Source organism: Pseudorasbora parva, chromosome 23, assembly GCF_024679245.1.
Source record: "Pseudorasbora parva isolate DD20220531a chromosome 23, ASM2467924v1, whole genome shotgun sequence".
Lineage (NCBI taxonomy): Eukaryota > Metazoa > Chordata > Actinopteri > Cypriniformes > Gobionidae > Pseudorasbora > Pseudorasbora parva.
The window spans coordinates 38035726-38055725 of NC_090194.1; the positions used below are offsets into that span (position 1 = coordinate 38035726).

Below are 20000 nucleotides of genomic sequence, written 5' to 3' on the forward strand. Positions count from 1 at the left end.
CTGGACATGAATCCTGCTCACCGCATCCGTGAACACTTTCTGCCACGAGGCTTTGAGTCAAAAGCACTGATCACACAATACACGAGATATTGATCAGAGACGAAACCATTTCCTTTTTATTACCATATAATCCACCATAGTGCACCGCGCCATGATCAATACTACTGTTCATACCCAATCATTATCAGTACAGCTGATGAATCTAACAGACACAGGATGGCGAGAGCGAGTCGGCCAATCAGAGTCAAGTATTCCAGAGCCGCGTGATAATGTCTGGATTAAGACATAAATAAACATACACCGATCAGGCATAACATTATGACCAGAATGAATAACACGGATGATCCTGTTAGTGGGTGGGGTATATTAGGCAGCAAGTGAACATGTAGTCCTCAGAGTTGATGTGTGTGAAGCAGGAGAAATGGGCAAGCGTAAGGATTTGAGCGAGTTTGGCCAGATTGTGACGGCTAGACGACTGGGTCAGAGCATCTCCAAAGCTGCAGCTCTTGTGGGCTGTTCCCGGTCTGCAGTGGTCAGTATCTATCAAAAGTGCTCCAAGGAAGGACCAGTGGAGAACCGGCCACAGGGTCATGGGCGGCCAAGGCTCATTGATGACCGTGGGGAGCGAAGGCTGGCCCGTGGGGTCCGATCAAACAGACGAGCTACTGGAGCTCAAACTGCTCCAGAAGTTAATGCTGGTTCTGATAGAAAGCTGTCAGAATACACAGAGCAGCTCAGTTTGAGGCGTATGGACCAGTCAGGGTGACCCTCTGACCCCTGACCCCGCCGAAAGCACCAACAGTGGCACGTGAGCATCAGAACTGGACCACGGAGCAATGGAAGAAGGTGGCCTGGTCTGAGGAATCACGTGTTCTTCTACATCACGTGGATGGCCGGGTGTGTGTGTGTGTGTGTGGCTTACCTGGGGAACACATGGCCCCAGGATGCACTATGGGAAGAAGGCGAGCCGGCGGAGGCAGTGTGATGCTTTGGCCAATGTTCTGCTGGGAAACCTTGGGTCCTCCATCCATGTGGATGTTCCTTTGACACGCTCCACCTACCTAAGCATTGCTGAGACCATGTTCAGCCTTTGATGGAAACGGTATTCTGGTGGCTGTGGCTCTTCCAGCAGGATAATGCTCCTGACACAAAGCACAAATGCTTCAGGAATGGTTTGAGGAGCACAACAACCAGTTTGAGGCGTCGACTCGGCCTCCAGATTCCCCAGATCTCAATCCAATCGAGCATCTGTGGGATGAGCTGAACAAACAAGCCCGATCCACCCCACCTCGCAACTTACAGGACTTAAAGGATCTGCTGCTAACATCCTGGTGCCAGATACCACAGCACACCTTCTAGTGGAGACCATGCCTCGACGGGTCTGGGGGACCAACACAATATTAATGTTATGTCTGATCGGTGTATATGTGCTCATAAGACATGAAACAAATGTAGATTTGACTCAGATTGAGGAGTTCAAGGCTTCGTTATTCCGTTTGATGGGATTATTTCACATCCATGGCACTGATCCAGGAACCACATCACACGGGGGTGCATGTAAACGTATCTATTATGACATTATTATCAATTAAACTTTTAACCACACATAAGAATTGTATCTAAGGAGTCATTATGGAGATTATTAACCCATTATATAATGAAAACAGCAACACTAATACTGCATTACTTTCACATTAAAGAGAATATGAGGGAAAATGTGTTTAATTAACAGCCCGGTCCCATTAGTTAACATCAGTTAATGCATTCACTAACAGTGAGTAACACACTCAACATTGTTAATACAAAAAATTTAGTTTATATTAGCTGAGGTCCATTAAAGGCACAATATGTAAAAAAAAAAAGATTAAAGCCACTAGAAGTGTTATATATTGGGTTAACTTGTGCACATTATCCCAAATGTGAATGTTTAAATGTTCCCGATTTTAACCAGGACACGGCCTGGTGTGTGTGTGTGTGTGTCGGTCGCATATCAGTGACATCATCCCCGCCTCCGGTGTTATTGTGCAGTAACCATGGCAACACTATCGCCGCTTTATGGCGAACACTTTACCGCCTAATATGATCTCGCTCACTGCAGTGTGAACAAGCGGCTCAGAGTAGCATTATAACATCACTTTAACAAACTCACATGTGTGTGATAGGATAAAACACACACACACACAAGCGGAAGACTTCGCGGCAGAATATAAGCTCCGCCCACTCAAGAGCCAAGACACGCCTCTGCTCTGAATAATTACATACTGTGCCTTTAAATAATATCAACAGATAACGACTTTAATAATGTATTAGTACATGTAGAAACTGAGCTTCACTTAGATTAATATAAATGCAGTAAACTGATGTTAACAAATCTTACAGTCCTCCGTTTGGTTCTCAGCACATCCGTGATTTGAGGGTGAAGTATGAGAGATGTTAGTGAGGTTCTGATGAGGGTTAATGCCTTTGCGCACCGAGTCCGAAGCGGTCGCATGCGTTTCTCGTATTCGGGATCTGAAAAATGTGCCACGCCGAGACCCTGCACACCGAGCCCGACGCGTGTTAATGAACACGTTATGGAAAAAACAACAATACAAAATGATGTCTTCAAGTATTGAGGATGATTTTTTGTCCTCTCTCATTTTAAAAAGACTAGTCTCATTTTATTTCGGACTCAGTGTGGGAAGGCCTTGAGACTCACACACGCTCACACACACACCCTGGCGCCTGGTTTAGTGTCAGATCCGTTAATCCTGGGGCCATGCACACCAGAGGGAACCGGTTAGCCAATCACAGAGCCACATACCCTTCGTAGTCGTGAGTGGGTTCCTGTCGCCGGATGATCAGGTACGTGACCACAGAGATGATGATGATGCCGATGACGGCGCCGATGACTCCGCCCACAATCACGGCCGCGCTGGTCTGAGGGAGCGACTCTGCACACACAACACCACAAAACCATCAGAAGACCCGATCGTCGGACCAGTCTCGCTTTCTACAGCGTTCATTGTAGATGATTTATCAGTGCACATCATTATTATTTTAATAATCGTGTTATCTTTAACGCTAAAAACATGCCGTTCTGGCATTTGTCTAAGTGACATCGGCCTGTTTTGTTGTTGACAGAGTATCTGAAGCTTGTGTAGAGGCTCCGCCTTCTTCTGGAAGGGGGCGGGGAGCGGCAGCTCATTTGCATTTAAAGGGACACACACAAAAATGCTCACACCCAATTCCAGCGATAATAAATGATCTGGGGGGTATTTTGAGCTGAAACTTCACACACACATTCTGGGGACACCTGAGATTTATATCACATCTTATGTTAATATGTCCCTTTTGATAATCTTGAGTCCAAATAATTTCATCTCTTCTCTGATGACGTGGGCGGGGCCACCTGTCACTCACATGAGATCCACCAATCCACAGTTTTCACGGGTCGTCACGCTTAAAGGACCGCCCCCTGGAGGGCAAAACTAGGCTCTCCTCCACCCGCCAGTCATTTTTCCAGGTTTGTGGTCAGTATTAATGCAGTAACACAGTGATATTAAAATAACAAATTCAATTCACACTTTATTAATGTTACACACTTTGTAGAGGAAAGCAGATGAACACAGAATATTGGTGCAACACCAGGTTTCTCGTTAGGTGTTTCCCATCAAAACCCATTATAAAGAAAACGAGCGCTCATATTCCGGCTTTCATCTACTCGCCTTTATATAGTATGGCTCATCAACAAGGTGCAAACCTAATGTGATGTTTTAATATCAGTTTTAGTTTATTACGGCACTTTAATGGTTTAAAAGAAGACCCTCCGTCTGCTTGATCAGCTCGATAACGGGTTTACTGCATAACTAATCTGTTTAAAATCCAGCTCGATTTAAAATAAAACCCAGATCAACCAATCCTAGATTAGCGTTAAACTTTGCTTAACTCAATCCTTGTTGGGGGAACTCACCCTGTAGTGTTTTTCACGTTAAGCGTTTTAAAAACGTCTCGTTGTTTTTAGTGATTGAAATACTGCAGCAGGAGCTGTATATGATCATTAGTGCCCAAGCATCTTGTTCACATATTTTTGTTTTAAGATGAAATTTGACAGGTTTGTGCTGCAGTTCAGTTTGGCTCTCCAAGGCTCCGCGAGTCACGTGACTGAAACTATCGCCCTGTAGTTCTCCACCGCTCACCTTTCATGACCACTCTGACTTTAGTGATGGACATTTGTCCGGTGATATCCGGAGGATTCTTCACGTCGCAGCTAAACGTCCCGTTATCCAGGAAATGCATCTGGATCACACGGATCGACGCGTCCTTCTTGTTCATGTCTCCGGCCCATTCCACACGGGACTTAAACTGCGGGAGCGACCCCGGAAAAGGCTTCCCACCGGCGTAATAGAAGATCTGTGGAAGAGGAACATCCATGATGATCATATGACGCCTGATATTAAAGGGATAGTTCAGGCATTAATGAGATGTCTGTCATTAACTCCTCTCCCTAATGTCGCTCCACACCCGTAAGACCTCCGTTCATCTTCACACACAGTTTAAGATATTTTATATTTAGTCCGAGAGCGTATGCAGGTGTATGCACACTATACTGTCCATGTCCAGAAAGGGAATAAAAACATCATATAAACATTTATTCCCTTTCTGGACACAGTATAGTGTGCATACACTTGCATACGCTCTCTTTCTTAATGACATCAATTTCATTTTTGGGTGAGCTAACCCTTTAATATACACACATATTACTGATTAAAAAAGGCTCTCACTGTGGTGGGCTGTCCTGTGTCTCCATCCGCCAGGAAATTCCAGGTCACCGATGCCGAACTACTGACCACTTCTTTAGACTTAAAGCTGCAGGCTAGAGTCGCTGTGGTCCCGTTCTCAACAAACACTTCGGCTGGAGTGAACACGTCTATCGCCGACACGCCTGAAACACAGTTACACGCCAATCAGTCATACATGTGTCCAGTATAGTATAGTTCGATTCCCAGGGAAAGCAAGAACTGACAATAATGTCAACCTGTGTACCTTGAATGCAATGCAAGTCGCTTTGGATAAAAGCGTCTGCCAAATGCATAAATGTAGTATTGTTACATGCATTACAACAACAAAATTATTATAATGTCATTAGTATTATAAAAACTGCCTTATGCAATTTATTTTATTTTTGAGAAAAGTGAAGATGTATTGTGACATCCAATGCCCAACCCTACTACATGCTTTATATCAGAATCAGAAAGAGCTTTATTGCCAAGAGTGCTTTCACACACAAGGAATTTTCTTTTGGTGCGAAGCTTCTAGTGCACATAAACAATACAAATACAACACAGTAATACATTCCAAAAATCTAAGAATAAAAATATGGAAAAAAATGTTTTAAACAGTATACAGTCATGGTTACGTTTAGTCAGAAAGACATAGGTTATGAGCAAATGCAAATGTCAATGGTCACACACACACACATATATATCTAGAAAAATTAACTGAAAAAAAGTAAATATATATATATATATATGCATACAGTAATTGTTAAAGGGGGGTTCTGTGGGTTTTTTCTAGGCTTGGTTGTGTTTATGGGGCGCAGTATAAAATGTCTTAATACTTCCTTTTTTTCAGTTCATGTTTCTTATATTTTCCCTTTATATATATTTAAAAACACTAATTATGTAATTACAAAATTATTATAATGTAATTAGTATAATAAAAACTGCATTATATGCAATTTATTTTTTCTTGAGAAAAGTGAACATGTATTGCGACATCCAATGCCCAACCCTACTACATGCTTTATTAAATATAATTTTAAATGTAACTTTAAACCCCGACATAAAGAGCTTCATAAAACAGATCATGTCAATGGTGTCATTTAATGATTTACAGCATCTGCTCGTTAAAATACAAGAAATATAACAATGAATAATTAAATGAGATGCTGATGATTTGAGTCTTTATTGTTCGTCTCTCTCGGTTTATTTAAGGAAACTCAAGATAACCTAACCCTAACACGTTTAATATTACCAGAATAAATTATTTCAGCGTTATTAATTGACCAAATTAACGTTTTTATGAGTAAATATGATATAATGTAATAGTAATGAGGGAGGCTAATGTGCTAACAGAACAATACGAGCTAATGTTTAACTTCCTGATCTGAGAAACACATTAAACACACACACACACTGGATATATTTAAACGAGCTGCTTCACTACATTACATTAACACGAAACTGGAGCTGTTCTTTATAGACTCACTCCCTGTGATATAAATCTAAATCCCCAGATAATTCCTAATGTTAACTGCAGCTAGCAGGTTAGCACGGAGCTCCGCTAGCGACATCAAAACGCCTCAGAGAAACAGACAGAACTTACCCGCGATAATAAACACGACAGAGACACACAATGAAGCATAACTGTGTGTGGAAATCCCAAGCCTTATTTCCATCCTTTAGATTTCATAAATATCGTCCGTGCACCGGAGCCTTAGTGTTTGTTTACAGCATCAGACCGACGGAGTTTCCCGCTGGTCTCAGATCAGACTCAGTGACGTCAGCGCTAATGTACCAAACACACTCTACTGATCTCAGATCGGCTCTAATGCCCCAAACACACTCTACTGATCTCAGATCGGCTCTAATGCCCCAAACACACTCTACTGATCTCAGATCGGCTCTAATGCCCCAAACACACTCTACTGATCTCAGATCGGCTCTAATGTACCAAACACACTCTACTGATCTCAGATCGGCTCTAATGCCCCAAACACACTCCACTGATCTCAGATCGGCTCTAATGTACCAAACACACTCTACTGATCTCAGATCGGCTCTAATGCCCCAAACACACTCCACTGATCTCAGATCGGCTCTAATGCCCCAAACACACTCTACTGATCTCAGATCGGCTCTAATGCCCCAAACACACTCTACTGATCTCAGATCGGCTCTAATGACCCAAACACACTCTACTGATCTCAGATCGGCTCTAATGCCCCAAACACACTCTACTGATCTCAGATCGGCTCTAATGCCCCAAACACACTCTACTGATCTCAGATCGGCTCTAATGTACCAAACACACTCTACTGATCTCAGATCGGCTCTAATGCCCCAAACACACTCTACTGATCTCAGATCGGCTCTAATGCCCCAAACACACTCTACTGATCTCAGATCGGCTCTAATGCCCCAAACACACTCTACTGATCTCAGATCGGCTCTAATGCCCCAAACACACTCTACTGATCTCAGATCGGCTCTAATGTACCAAACACACTCTACTGATCTCAGATCGGCTCTAATGCCCCAAACACACTCCACTGATCTCAGATCGGCTCTAATGCCCCAAACACACTCTACTGATCTCAGATCGGCTCTAATGCCCCAAACACACTCCACTGATCTCAGATCGGCTCTAATGCCCCAAACACACTCTACTGATCTCAGATCGGCTCTAATGCCCCAAACACACTCTACTGATCTCAGATCGGCTCTAATGCCCCAAACACACTCTACTGATCTCAGATCGGCTCTAATGCCCCAAACACACTCTACTGATCTCAGATCGGCTCTAATGCCCCAAACACACTCTACTGATCTCAGATCGGCTCTAATGCCCCAAACACACTCTACTGATCTCAGATCGGCTCTAATGCCCCAAACACACTCTACTGATCTCAGATCGGCTCTAATGCCCCAAACACACTCTACTGATCTCAGATCGGCTCTAATGCCCCAAACACACTCTACTGATCTCAGATCGGCTCTAATGCCCCAAACACACTCTACTGATCTCAGATCGGCTCTAATGCCCCAAACACACTCTACTGATCTCAGATCGGCTCTAATGCCCCAAACACACTCTACTGATCTCAGATCGGCTCTAATGCCCCAAACACACTCTACTGATCTCAGATCGGCTCTAATGCCCCAAACACACTCTACTGATCTCAGATCGGCTCTAATGCCCCAAACACACTCTACTGATCTCAGATCGGCTCTAATGCCCCAAACACACTCTACTGATCTCAGATCGGCTCTAATGCCCCAAACACACTCTACTGATCTCAGATCGGCTCTAATGCCCCAAACACACTCTACTGATCTCTGATCGGCTCTAATGCCCCAAACACACTCTACTGATCTCAGATCGGCTCTAATGCCCCAAACACACTCTACTGATCTCAGATCGGCTCTAATGCCCCAAACACACTCTACTGATCTCAGATCAGCTCTAATGTACCAAACACACTCTACTGATCTCAGATCGGCTCTAATGCCCCAAACACACTCTACTGATCTCAGATCGGCTCTAATGCCCCAAACACACTCAATAGGGTCATATTGCAAAACTAGGAGAAGATACCTTGGTGATCCTGGCTCAATTGATCTGCTAATATAGTTATCTTTCGTTATCGTTATCATTCTTGGTGTGAGTGTGCCTTCAGGGTGTACTTTTTAATACATTGGTTTTATTTTGACCTTTGTTGTGAGAATAGCAATTTAAAGTGTTATATATTTTACTTTAAATATGTTTTATGTGATGTAGTTTTAGTTTTGTATTGTGTTGATAAAATCAGTTCAATTGCTTTACAATAGCCAATGGCTTTCGAGCATTAGCCTGATTGGTTCAGCCGCTATATAGACGATGTCGGGCACCAATTTACCTCAGTCTTTCGACTCAAAACGCCACAACCTAAAAATAGTTTTAGCCGTTGAGCTGCGTGACAAGAGTGGACGACGTGGCTAGCGATCCAGTGAAAAAAATCAGCTGCCTCCCCTAGAGGACGTATGGGACTTACTCAGTGTAACCATGGTTCCCTGACAGGAGAGAATGGAAACTTATATGTGAAAAACTCCCTCATAAACTCTCGCTCAGTTGAAAGACTCTGAGGTAAATTGGCCTCTGATATCGCCTATATAGCAGCTAACCCAGGCAATTCACCCGAATGCTCAGACGAATGCCATTGTGAGTCAATCAGACTTCAGCCATTTCGGAGGAAAAGGGTTTCCTCATACTCTGGCTGCGTCCGAAACCTGGAGAATGCTGCCTTCGGAGCACACATTTGAAGGCAGGAAGGCATTAAGCCATGTCCGAATCTAATGTTAGCATCACGTCCTGTCTGCTGAGAGACCTTCTTATCTAATTTTGAAGGCAGCATTCATGTGTCCTTCACTGCCTTTGGTATCCCACAATCCTGTGCTTTAAATTCAGTGACAGCTGAGCTGGGAAAAACAGAAGGCGGCTGAAAGTTGCGTTTGCTGGTCAGTTTTTCTGTAAATGTATGTTTTTTTTACCAATATTTTTTTTTACTTTTGGTGTAATTTCTAGTGAGAAATGACTAATGTAGTAATTAAATGTGTTTAGTTCTCACCAAAGCTCGCTCTATTTTGCTGTAGATCATTAAACTGGTACACGGCCTTAGAAGTCTGCCTTCATGTAGCCTGGATGCCAGCCGAACTTAGCCCCGCCCACACGATTTTTAGGTCGGGTGGTTCGGTCTGGACTCGATCCATAGAGGAGACCAATGAGATCATCAGGGCGGGCTTTAGCCGACGACGGACAGATGATCAACAGTAACTGACCAATGAGATCATCAGGGCGGGCTTTAGCCGACGACGGACAGATGATCAACAGTAACTGACCAATGAGATCATCAGGGCGGGCTTTAGCCGACGACGGACAGATGATCAACAGTAACTGACCAATGAGATCATCAGGGCGGGCTTTAGCCGACGACGGACAGATGATCAACAGAAACTGACCAATGAGATCATCAGGGCGGGCTTTAGCCGACGACGGACAGATGATCAACAGAAACTGACCAATGAGATCATCAGGGCGGGCTTTAGCTGATGATGGACAGATGATCAACAGAAACTGACCAATGAGATCATCAGGGCGGGCTTTAGCTGATGATGGACAGATGATCAACAGAAACTGACCAATGAGATCATCAGGGCGGGCTTTAGCCGATGACGGACAGATGATCAACAGTAACTGACCAATGAGATCATCAGGGCGGGCTTTAGCCGATGACGGACAGATGATCAACAGAAACTGACCAATGAGATCATCAGGACGGGCTTTAGCTGATGACGGACAGATGATCAACAGAAACTGACCAATGAGATCATCAGGGCGGGCTTTAGCCGATGACGGACAGATGATCAACAGAAACTGACCAATGAGATCATCAGGGCGGGCTTTAGCCGATGACGGACAGATGATCAACAGAAACTGACCAATGAGATCATCAGGGCGGGCTTTAGCCGACGACGGACAGATGATCAACAGAAACTGACCAATGAGATCATCAGGGCGGGCTTTAGCCGATGACGGACAGATGATCAACAGACACTGACCAATGAGATCATCAGGGCGGGCTTTAGCCGATGACGGACAGATGATCAACAGTAACTGACCAATGAGATCATCAGGGCGGGCTTTAGCCGACGACGGACAGATGATCAACAGAAACTAAACAATGAGATCATCAGGGCGGGCTTTAGCCGATGACGGACAGATGATCAACAGAAACTGACCAATGAGATCATCAGGGCGGGCTTTAGCCGACGACGGACAGATGATCAACAGAAACTGACCAATGAGATCATCAGGGCGGGCTTTAGCCGACGATGGACAGATGATCAACAGAAACTGACCAATGAGATCATCAGGGCGGGCTTTAGCCGATGACGGACAGATGATCAACAGAAACTGACCAATGAGATCATCAGGGCGGTCTTTAGCCGATGACGGACAGATGATCAACAGAAACTGACCAATGAGATCATCAGGGCGGTCTTTAGCCGATGACGGACAGATGATCAACAGAAACTGACCAATGAGATCATCAGGGCGGGCTTTAGACGATGACGGACAGATGATCAACAGTAACTGACCAATGAGATCATCAGGGCGGTCTTTAGCCGATGACGGACAGATGATCAACAGAAACTGACCAATGAGATCATCAGGGCGGTCTTTAGCCGATGACGGACAGATGATCAACAGAAACTGACCAATGAGATCATCAGGGCGGGCTTTAGACGATGACGGACAGATGATCAACAGAAACTGACCAATGAGATCATCAGGGCGGGCTTTAGACGATGACGGACAGATGATCAACAGAAACTGACCAATGAGATCATCAGGGCGGGCTTTAGCCGATGACGGACAGATGATCAACAGAAACTGACCAATGAGATCATCAGGGCGGTCTTTAGCCGATGACGGACAGATGATCAACAGAAACTGACCAATGAGATCATCAGGGCGGTCTTTAGCCGATGACGGACAGATGATCAACAGAAACTGACCAATGAGATCATCAGGGCGGGCTTTAGACGATGACGGACAGATGATCAACAGAAACTGACCAATGAGATCATCAGGGCGGGCTTTAGACGATGACGGACAGATGATCAACAGAAACTGACCAATGAGATCATCAGGGCGGGCTTTAGACGATGACGGACAGATGATCAACAGTAACGTAATCATCTTGTCATCAAAGGAGCTTGGATTATATTAGTGTGAATCCTAAATGGAGAGCTTGTTTGTATCTGCATCACCTTCACTATTTCTCTCAGTAATGATCATCATGTTGGGTAAGTGCTCTGTGTATCATTAATTCTTTTATTTTTTTTACAACAAATAAGATCAAGATTGCCAAGACAGGGTTGCCAAATTTTTACAGAGACGTGGGCGGAGCGAGAGACGTGGGAGGAGCAAGAGGACATGGGCAGAGCAAAAGTGGGAGTAGCGAGAGGGCAAGGGCGGAGCGTGTGTGTGTGTGTGTGTGTTCGCCTAGGTTCCATTTGACGTTTTTCTGTTTGTGCATTTGATCATAATCAGGACAAGCATTCGCTGAATAAACATTACAAACATGTTTACAGAAAACAGCTGACAATAGACAAGAGGACCAATAAGAGCCAAACGAACCCTTGCTCTGAAGAGAATAAGAAGTTAGCAGACGAGTAACGAGGGTGTGTGTTAACGATACAGCATTCGTCATTTAATGCATTTTAAAAACACACAGAGAACACAAAATGCTTTCTGACATTGACAAAAGAACACAAACAAGAATGAAATGTAAAAATAGCAGCAAGTTTAACATATCTTCCCTCTCTGTGTGTGTGTGTGTGTGTGTGTGTGTGTGTGTGTCATATGAGGACACACATGTGTATAATGCCATGGGTATGACACAGGTATTACAGGAGAGGGTGAAATATGAGGACATTACCCATGGCCCCACTTTACAAAAGGCTTATAAATCACACAGGAGGAGTTTTTATAGAAAGTAAAAATGCAGAATGTTTCCTGTGATGGGTAGGTTTAGGGGCTGTGTGTGTGTGTGTGTGTGTGTGTGTGTGTGTGTGTGATGGGTAGGTTTAGGGGCAGTGTGTGTGTGTGTGTGTGTGTGAGATGGGTAGGTTTAGGGGCAGTGTGTGTGTGTGTGTGTGATGGGTAGGTTTAGGGGCAGTGTGTGTGTGTGTGTGTGTGTGTGATGGGTAGGTTTAGGGGCAGTGTGTGTGTGTGTGTGTGTGTGATGGGTAGGTTTAGGGGCAGTGTGTGTGTGTGTGTGAGATGGGTAGGTTTAGGGGCAGTGTGTGTGTGTGTGTGTGTGATGGGTAGGTTTAGGGGCAGTGTGTGTGTGTGTGTGTGTGTGTGATGGGTAGGTTTAGGGGCAGTGTGTGTGTGTGATGGGTAGGTTTAGGGGCAGTGTGTGTGTGTGTGTGTGTGTGTGTGTGTGATGGGTAGGTTTAGGGGCAGTATGTGTGTGTGTATGTGTGTGTGTGTGATGGGTAGGTTTAGGGGCAGTATGTGTGTGTTGGGTAGGTTTAGGGGCAGTGTGTGTGTGATGGGTAGGTTTAGGGGCAGTGTGTGTGTGTGTGTGTGTGTGTGTGTGTGTGTGTGTGTGTGTGTGTGTGTGTGTGTGTGTGTGATGGGTAGGTTTAGGGGCAGTATGTGTGTGTGTGTGTGTGTGTGTGTATGTGTGTGTGTGTGATGGGTAGGTTTAGGGGCAGTGTGTGTGTGATGGGTAGGTTTAGGGGCAGTGTGTGTGTGATGGGTAGGTTTAGGGGCAGTGTGTGTGTGTGTGTGTGTGTGTGTGTGTGTGTGTGTGTGTGTGTGATGGGTAGGTTAAGGGGCAGTATGTGTGTGTGTGTGTGTGTATGTGTGTGTGTGTGATGGGTAGGTTTAGGGGCAGTATGTGTGTGTTGGGTGGTTTTGGGGCAGTGTAAGGGGATATAAAATAGAGTTCGTAAAGTATAAAAACAATTACGCCTATGGAATGTCCTCACATTTCACAAAAACAAATGTGTGTGTGTAGCCCTGAGACAATGGTACTTCTTAATCCGTAAGTAACTAACACCAAAATAAGCAATACAGTTCTGTATATTGGTATAAACGCGTAGGCTCCGTTTCTCAACACTGATAGTTAATGAATAAGCATCAGTTTCTCCAGACTGGCGCTGCTCAGTCGATCATGACGTCAGTTTCGTGTTCACAGAATGCCCAGTCCTGAGATGAGAGAGGGACAGAAATTAAAGGTTAGATTTAGCTCTAGTTTAATATTTCGAGGGATAAATATTGAGTGATAATTTGACTATAAGTGCCTGCCAGGATGCAGATGAAGGTCCTGTGGGTCAGTCTCAGGCCTCAGTCAAACGGGCCCAGATCCACTTCATCCCTGAGCCGAGCCGAGCCAAAACCGCTTCCAAAGGCGACCGCAGACCTTCCTCTGCAATCCACACATCAGTTAGGACAAACTCTTATTCAGCAGCACACCATCAAAGCGGAGCAAAACCGCTTCATTTCTCTGACGGAGTTTAGGAGCTAACTCAAGAAAACAACTCAGTATTAGGTTCAATGATCTCGACCGCAGACGTGCTTGTGAACTCATTTATAAACTCAGATTAATGTAATATTCATAATCAATAACACACACGGGTTCAAGACAAGCCGAAACAACAGACAAATATTCTCTCTATAACATTATTCATTTACACGCAACATAAAACTATGGAATATTTTATGGCCAATTGAATACTATTTGGAATAAGAAATAAATTATCAATTTAATAAAATTATAAAAGTGTACAAAGACTGTAAATAAATAAATCATGTTGATCAATGTGATCAAATTTCCAATTAAATTTAAGTCACCATGAAATCAAAATGGACAGTTCGTATACATTTTATATGAAGTTATTTGAGTCTCTTTGGCACTGAAAATAAATAAATTGAGGCGGCCGCAGCGGCGCGATCGTTGACCTCTAGGGGTCTAAAGGCTCCTGTAGTTCTCCACCCGCTCACCTTTCATGACCACTCTGACTTTAGTGATGGACATCTCTCCGCTGACATCCGGAGGATTCTTCACGTCGCAGCTAAACGTCCCGTTATCCAGGAAATGCATCTGGATCACACGGATCGACGCGTCCTTCTTGTTCATGTCTCCGGCCCATTCCACACGGGACTTAAACTGCAACTCTGAGCTCGGAAAAGACCTCCCGGCGAAGAAATGGAAGATCTGTGGAAGAGGAACATCCATGATGATCATATGACGCCTGATAGTTCAGGCATTAATGTGCCTGTGATGTTTATCTGCACACCCCCAGGGCATTGTAAGGCTGAAAAAACCTAGTAGATGCCGAAATGTCTAATCGCTCTGAGAAAACAAAGGAAATTAGCACCTGAACGTCTCTGTCCGAGACGACATCACACTGAGCGAACCATCTATGAATGACACTAATTTACATGCCTTTCCTTTCACATTCACTTTCCTTTCCTTGCTCCACCAAACTGGAGATCACCTGAAATGCACCAGAAATCTCTTTGTTACAATGTCAATCCTCACAGTATTATGTGTGTTTGATATCATTTGAAATGTCTCAGTGCGACTGGTACAAATATCTCAACTCCACAGAAGTAAACTAGAACATCACAAATGTTTTAAGAAGTTTAACGATATCTTTCCTTGGTGTATGGTGGGTGTGGCCTTCAGCCATTTGGCCTCTCTTCCATTCAAGTCTATAGGACTTTATTGATGCAAATTCCTATTGTGAACTGGTGTTTCCATTTGAAAGAGTTTCAAGTGGTTCTGGGTATTTAAGGAAATGTTGCAAAGAGCTTCAGGGGTCGAGTGGAGTTTATGCGTCGACGGGTCAGCCAAAGGGGGACCAACACAATGTTAGGATGTTACGCCTGATCGTTGTATGCTCATGCCGATGTATCTGCGACAGGCTCGGCCCATGAAATGAGATATAAAGTAGCTGAGCCTCTTACTGCAGTGGGCTGTCCTGGGTCGCCCTCCGGCAGGAAAAACCACCACACCGATGCCGAACTACTGACCACTTCTGTAGACTTAAAGCTGCAGGCTAGAGTCGCTGTGGTCCCGTTCTCAACAAACACTTCGGCTGGAGTGAACACGTCTATCGCCGACACGCCTGAAACACAGTAACACGCCAATCAGTCATACATGTGTCCAAAATCATATTATGGCTGGGTTAAACATGCTTACATTTCAACATCTAAATAGGATTAGGAACATAATTATGTCATTATTTATTAGTATAATAACAACTGCCTTACATGCAATTTATTTTTTCTTGAGAAAAGTGAACATGTGACATGTAATGCCCAACCCTACACTGTTAAACAATATTGTTGGTTTAACTTAAAAAAGTAAGTAACCTGGTTGTCTAATAATTTTCAGTTTATTGAAATTAAAATTTGAGTTGATACAATGAAGGAAATTGGTTTAATAAATAGAAACTCAAATATTATTGTATCTGAACCACATAAAAAATGTGATAAATCATGAGAATAGCACAATTTGGCTGCGTCATCAGAAATAAAACACACAATTACCCAACATGCTTACAACATTCGTTACTATTTTAATAAAGGCTGTCGATTCTCAGAAATATTCATTGTATTAACTCAATTTTTTTATTTCAATGAACTCAAAATTAAGGCAACCAGGTAACTTATTTTTTACAGTGTATATGCTTCATTATTAGGGCCGGGACTCGATTAAAAAAATGTATCTAATTAATTAGAGGCTTTGTAATTAAGTAATCGAAATTAATCGCATTTTAATTGCATATAAATATTTGATCTGCGAACAGTGAGAAGTAATTTTTCTCATGTATTGAGGCTCGATGTGCTGCGGTGATACGCTCACTCCCGTCCACGGCGCCGAGCAAAGCGGTCTCATCAGCAGCTTCGTTCCTGTTCACTATGGGTTGTTGTCGTGACTCGTGAACGCTAGGTGGTGTTCCGGTATAATCGCTCCGTCGAAACTCATTCATTAAAAAACGTTCCGTGGTGCAAAAATAAGTGTGGTTAAAATTATGTTATTTATTTTTTGCGTAATTATTCTTAATTAACGAGTTAAAGTCCCAGCCCTATTTATTATATATAATTTTACATGTAACTTTAAACCCAGACATAAAGAACTCCACATTAAACAGATCACGCCAGTAGTGCCATTCACAGCATCTGCTCATTAAAATACAAGAAATACAAATCAGATGCTAATGCTCGTTTGATTAAAGGTATAGTTCACCTAACCTTTACTCACCCTAAAGTTATAAATATCTTCGTTCTGCTGAACACAAAGAAAGAGGTTTTGGAAGAATGTTTGTAACTGTTAGCTGATCTCATCCCACATTATTAAAGCACTCCCTCTCGTTATGTCACTTCCGGTTTAGCGTTTTTTTTGATGAGCAAGTAAAATTATCACAAAAACGCTTCCAGAAGCCGTATTAGCGTGTTTATAACTGTATTTTAAAGAATATAGTTCCTACATTAGTTTTCTATACATTGACTCACATGGGTCCTTTAACTTGCAATTATGTTTTTCATGACACTAAGGTAATAATCAATGTGGGCTCAGATACGAACATTCTTCCACACATCTTCCTTTGTGTTCAGCAGAACTAAGACATTTACAGAACAATACGAGCCAGGGCTTCATGAACACATTAAACACGAACTTCTTTATAGACTCACTCCCTGTGATATAAATCCAAATCCCCAGATAATTCCTAATGTTAACTGCAGCTAGCAGGTTAGCACGGAGCTCCGCTAGCGACATCAAAACGCCTCAGAGAAACAGACAGAACTTACCCGCGATAATAAACACGACAGAGACACACAATGAAGCATAACTGTGTGTGGAAATCCCAAGCCTTATTCCCATCCTTTAGATTTCATAAATATCGTCCGTGCACCGGAGCCTTAGTGTTTGTTTGTTTCTTCCTCTTCGTGTTTGTTCCAGCAGTGTAAACACTTAAGCGCATTATTACCTCAGGGTTTGTTTACTCCAGTTTCCCGCTAATCTTATTAGACTTTCTTCTTCTTCTGAGATTGGCGGATGACAAACAGCGAGACTGTTGATTAGCTCCACCGACTGGTGTGCAGCGGAACACACACTGGAGGAAATACAGGGAAGAAAGGAATAGACTACAGTAAAGATAAATCAGGCAGGAATAACATGGATCCCTCAGGGGTCTTTTTGGAAATAGGACAAGGGACATATTGAAAACACAGAATTGTTTTATTTACACTTTTATGACGGATAGATGCATTTTTATAACGGATAGATGCACTTTTATGATGGATAGATGCACTTTTATGATGGATAGATGCACTTTTATGATGACAGATGCACTTTTATGACGGATAGATGCACTTTTATGATGATAGATGCACTTTTATGATGACAGATGCACTTTTATGATGGATAGATGCACTTTTATGATGGATAGATGCACTTTTATGATGACAGATGCACTTTTATGATGACAGATGCACTTTTATGATGGATAGATGCACTTTTATGATGGATAGATGCACTTTTATGATGGATAGATGCACTTTTATGATGACAGATGCACTTTTATGATGACAGATGCACTTTTATGATGGATAGATGCACTTTTATGATGGATAGATGCACTTTTATGATGGATAGATGCACTTTTATGATGATAGATGCACTTTTATGATGACAGATGCACTTTTATGATGGATAGATGCACTTTTATGATGGATAGATGCACTTTTATGATGACAGATGCACTTTTATAACGGATAGATGCACTTTTATGATGGATAGATGCACTTTTATAACGGATAGATGCACTTTTATGATGGATAGATGCACTTTTATGATGGATAGATGCACTTTTATGATGATAGATGCACTTTTATAACGGATAGATGCACTTTTATGATGGATAGATGCACTTTTATGATGATGGATGCACTTTTATAACGGATAGATGCACTTTTATGATGGATAGATGCACTTTTATGATGATAGATGCACTTTTATAACGGATAGATGCATTTTTATGACGGATAGATGCACTTTTATGATGGATAGATGCACTTTTATGATGATAGATGCCCTTTTATGATGACAGATGCACTTTTATGATGGATAGATGCACTTTTATGACGGATAGATGCATTTTTATGACAGATAGATGCACTTTTATGATGATAGATGCACTTTTATGATGGATAGATGCACTTTTATGACGGATAGATGCATTTTTATGACAGATAGATGCACTTTTATGATGATAGATGCACTTTTATGATGGATAGATGCACTTTTATGATGGATAGATGCACTTTTATGATGGATAGATGCACTTTTATGATGATAGATGCACTTTTATGATGGATAGATGCACTTTTATGATGATGGATGCACTTTTATAACGGATAGATGCACTTTTATGATGATAGATGCACTATTATGATGGACAGATGCACTTTTATGATGGATAGATGCACTTTTATAACGGATAGATGCACTTTTATGATGGATAGATGCACTTTTATGATGGATAGATGCACTTTTATGATGATAGATGCACTTTTATAACGGATAGATGCACTTTTATGATGGATAGATGCACTTTTATGATGATGGATGCACTTTTATAACGGATAGATGCACTTTTATGATGGACTGATGCACTTTTATGATGGATAGATGCACTTTTATGATGATAGATGCACTTTTATGATGGATAGATGCACTTTTATGATGATGGATGCACTTTTATAACGGATAGATGCACTTTTATGATGATAGATGCACTATTATGATGGACAGATGCACTTTTATGATGGATAGATGCACTTTTATAACGGATAGATGCACTTTTATGATGGATAGATGCACTTTTATAACGGATAGATGCACTTTTATGATGGATAGATGCACTTTTATGATGGATAGATGCACTTTTATGATGATAGATGCACTTTTATAACGGATAGATGCACTTTTATGATGGATAGATGCACTTTTATGATGATGGATGCACTTTTATAACGGATAGATGCACTTTTATGATGGATAGATGCACTTTTATGATGATAGATGCACTTTTATAACGGATAGATGCATTTTTATGACGGATAGATGCACTTTTATGATGGATAGATGCACTTTTATGATGATAGATGCCCTTTTATGATGACAGATGCACTTTTATGATGGATAGATGCACTTTTATGACGGATAGATGCATTTTTATGACAGATAGATGCACTTTTATGATGATAGATGCACTTTTATGATGGATAGATGCACTTTTATGATGGATAGAGGCATTTTTATGACGGATAGATGCACTTTTATAACGGATAGATGCACTTTTATGATGGACAGATGCACTTTTATGATGATAGATGCACTTTTATGATGACAGATGCACTTTTATGATGGATAGATGCACTTTTATGACGGATAGATGCATTTTTATGACAGATAGATGCACTTTTATGATGATAGATGCACTTTTATGATGGATAGAGGCATTTTTATGACGGATAGATGCACTTTTATAACGGATAGATGCACTTTTATGACGGATAGATGCACTTTTATGATGATAGATGCACTTTTATAACGGATAGATGCATTTTTATGACGGATAGATGCACTTTTATGATGGATAGAGGCATTT

General features: G+C 42.2%; 2 protein-coding genes across 3 annotated transcripts in view; both read right to left on the reverse strand.

The window, feature by feature from the left end:
• The window catches only part of mpzl1l (myelin protein zero-like 1 like), a 10578-nt gene extending 4044 nt beyond the window's left edge, over positions 1-6534 (reverse strand). The window contains exons 1-4 of the mRNA XM_067433644.1: positions 6367-6534; positions 4764-4924; positions 4179-4392; positions 2804-2933 (exon numbers count right to left, since the gene is read on the reverse strand). Coding sequence (XP_067289745.1) covers positions 2804-2933; positions 4179-4392; positions 4764-4924; positions 6367-6439 — 578 coding nt within the window. The 5' untranslated portion in view covers positions 6440-6534. The remainder of the gene's footprint in view (positions 1-2803; positions 2934-4178; positions 4393-4763; positions 4925-6366) is intronic.
• A 6642-nt stretch (positions 6535-13176) lies between these two features.
• LOC137062747 (myelin protein zero-like protein 1) lies at positions 13177-17299 on the reverse strand. 2 transcript variants are annotated; one of them, XM_067433646.1, is made up of 5 exons: positions 17137-17299; positions 15289-15449; positions 14320-14533; positions 13624-13744; positions 13177-13524 (listed from the first exon to the last, which is right to left on the reverse strand). In XM_067433646.1, exons 1-4 carry the CDS (start codon positions 17207-17209, stop codon positions 13656-13658), a joined length of 537 nt encoding a protein of 178 aa, XP_067289747.1. In that variant the 5' UTR covers positions 17210-17299; the 3' UTR covers positions 13177-13524; positions 13624-13655. The 2 variants fall into 2 exon arrangements, with proteins under 2 accessions (XP_067289747.1, XP_067289746.1); XM_067433645.1 differs by having other exon boundaries at positions 13620-13744.
• Positions 17300-20000: the final 2701 nt, after the last annotated feature.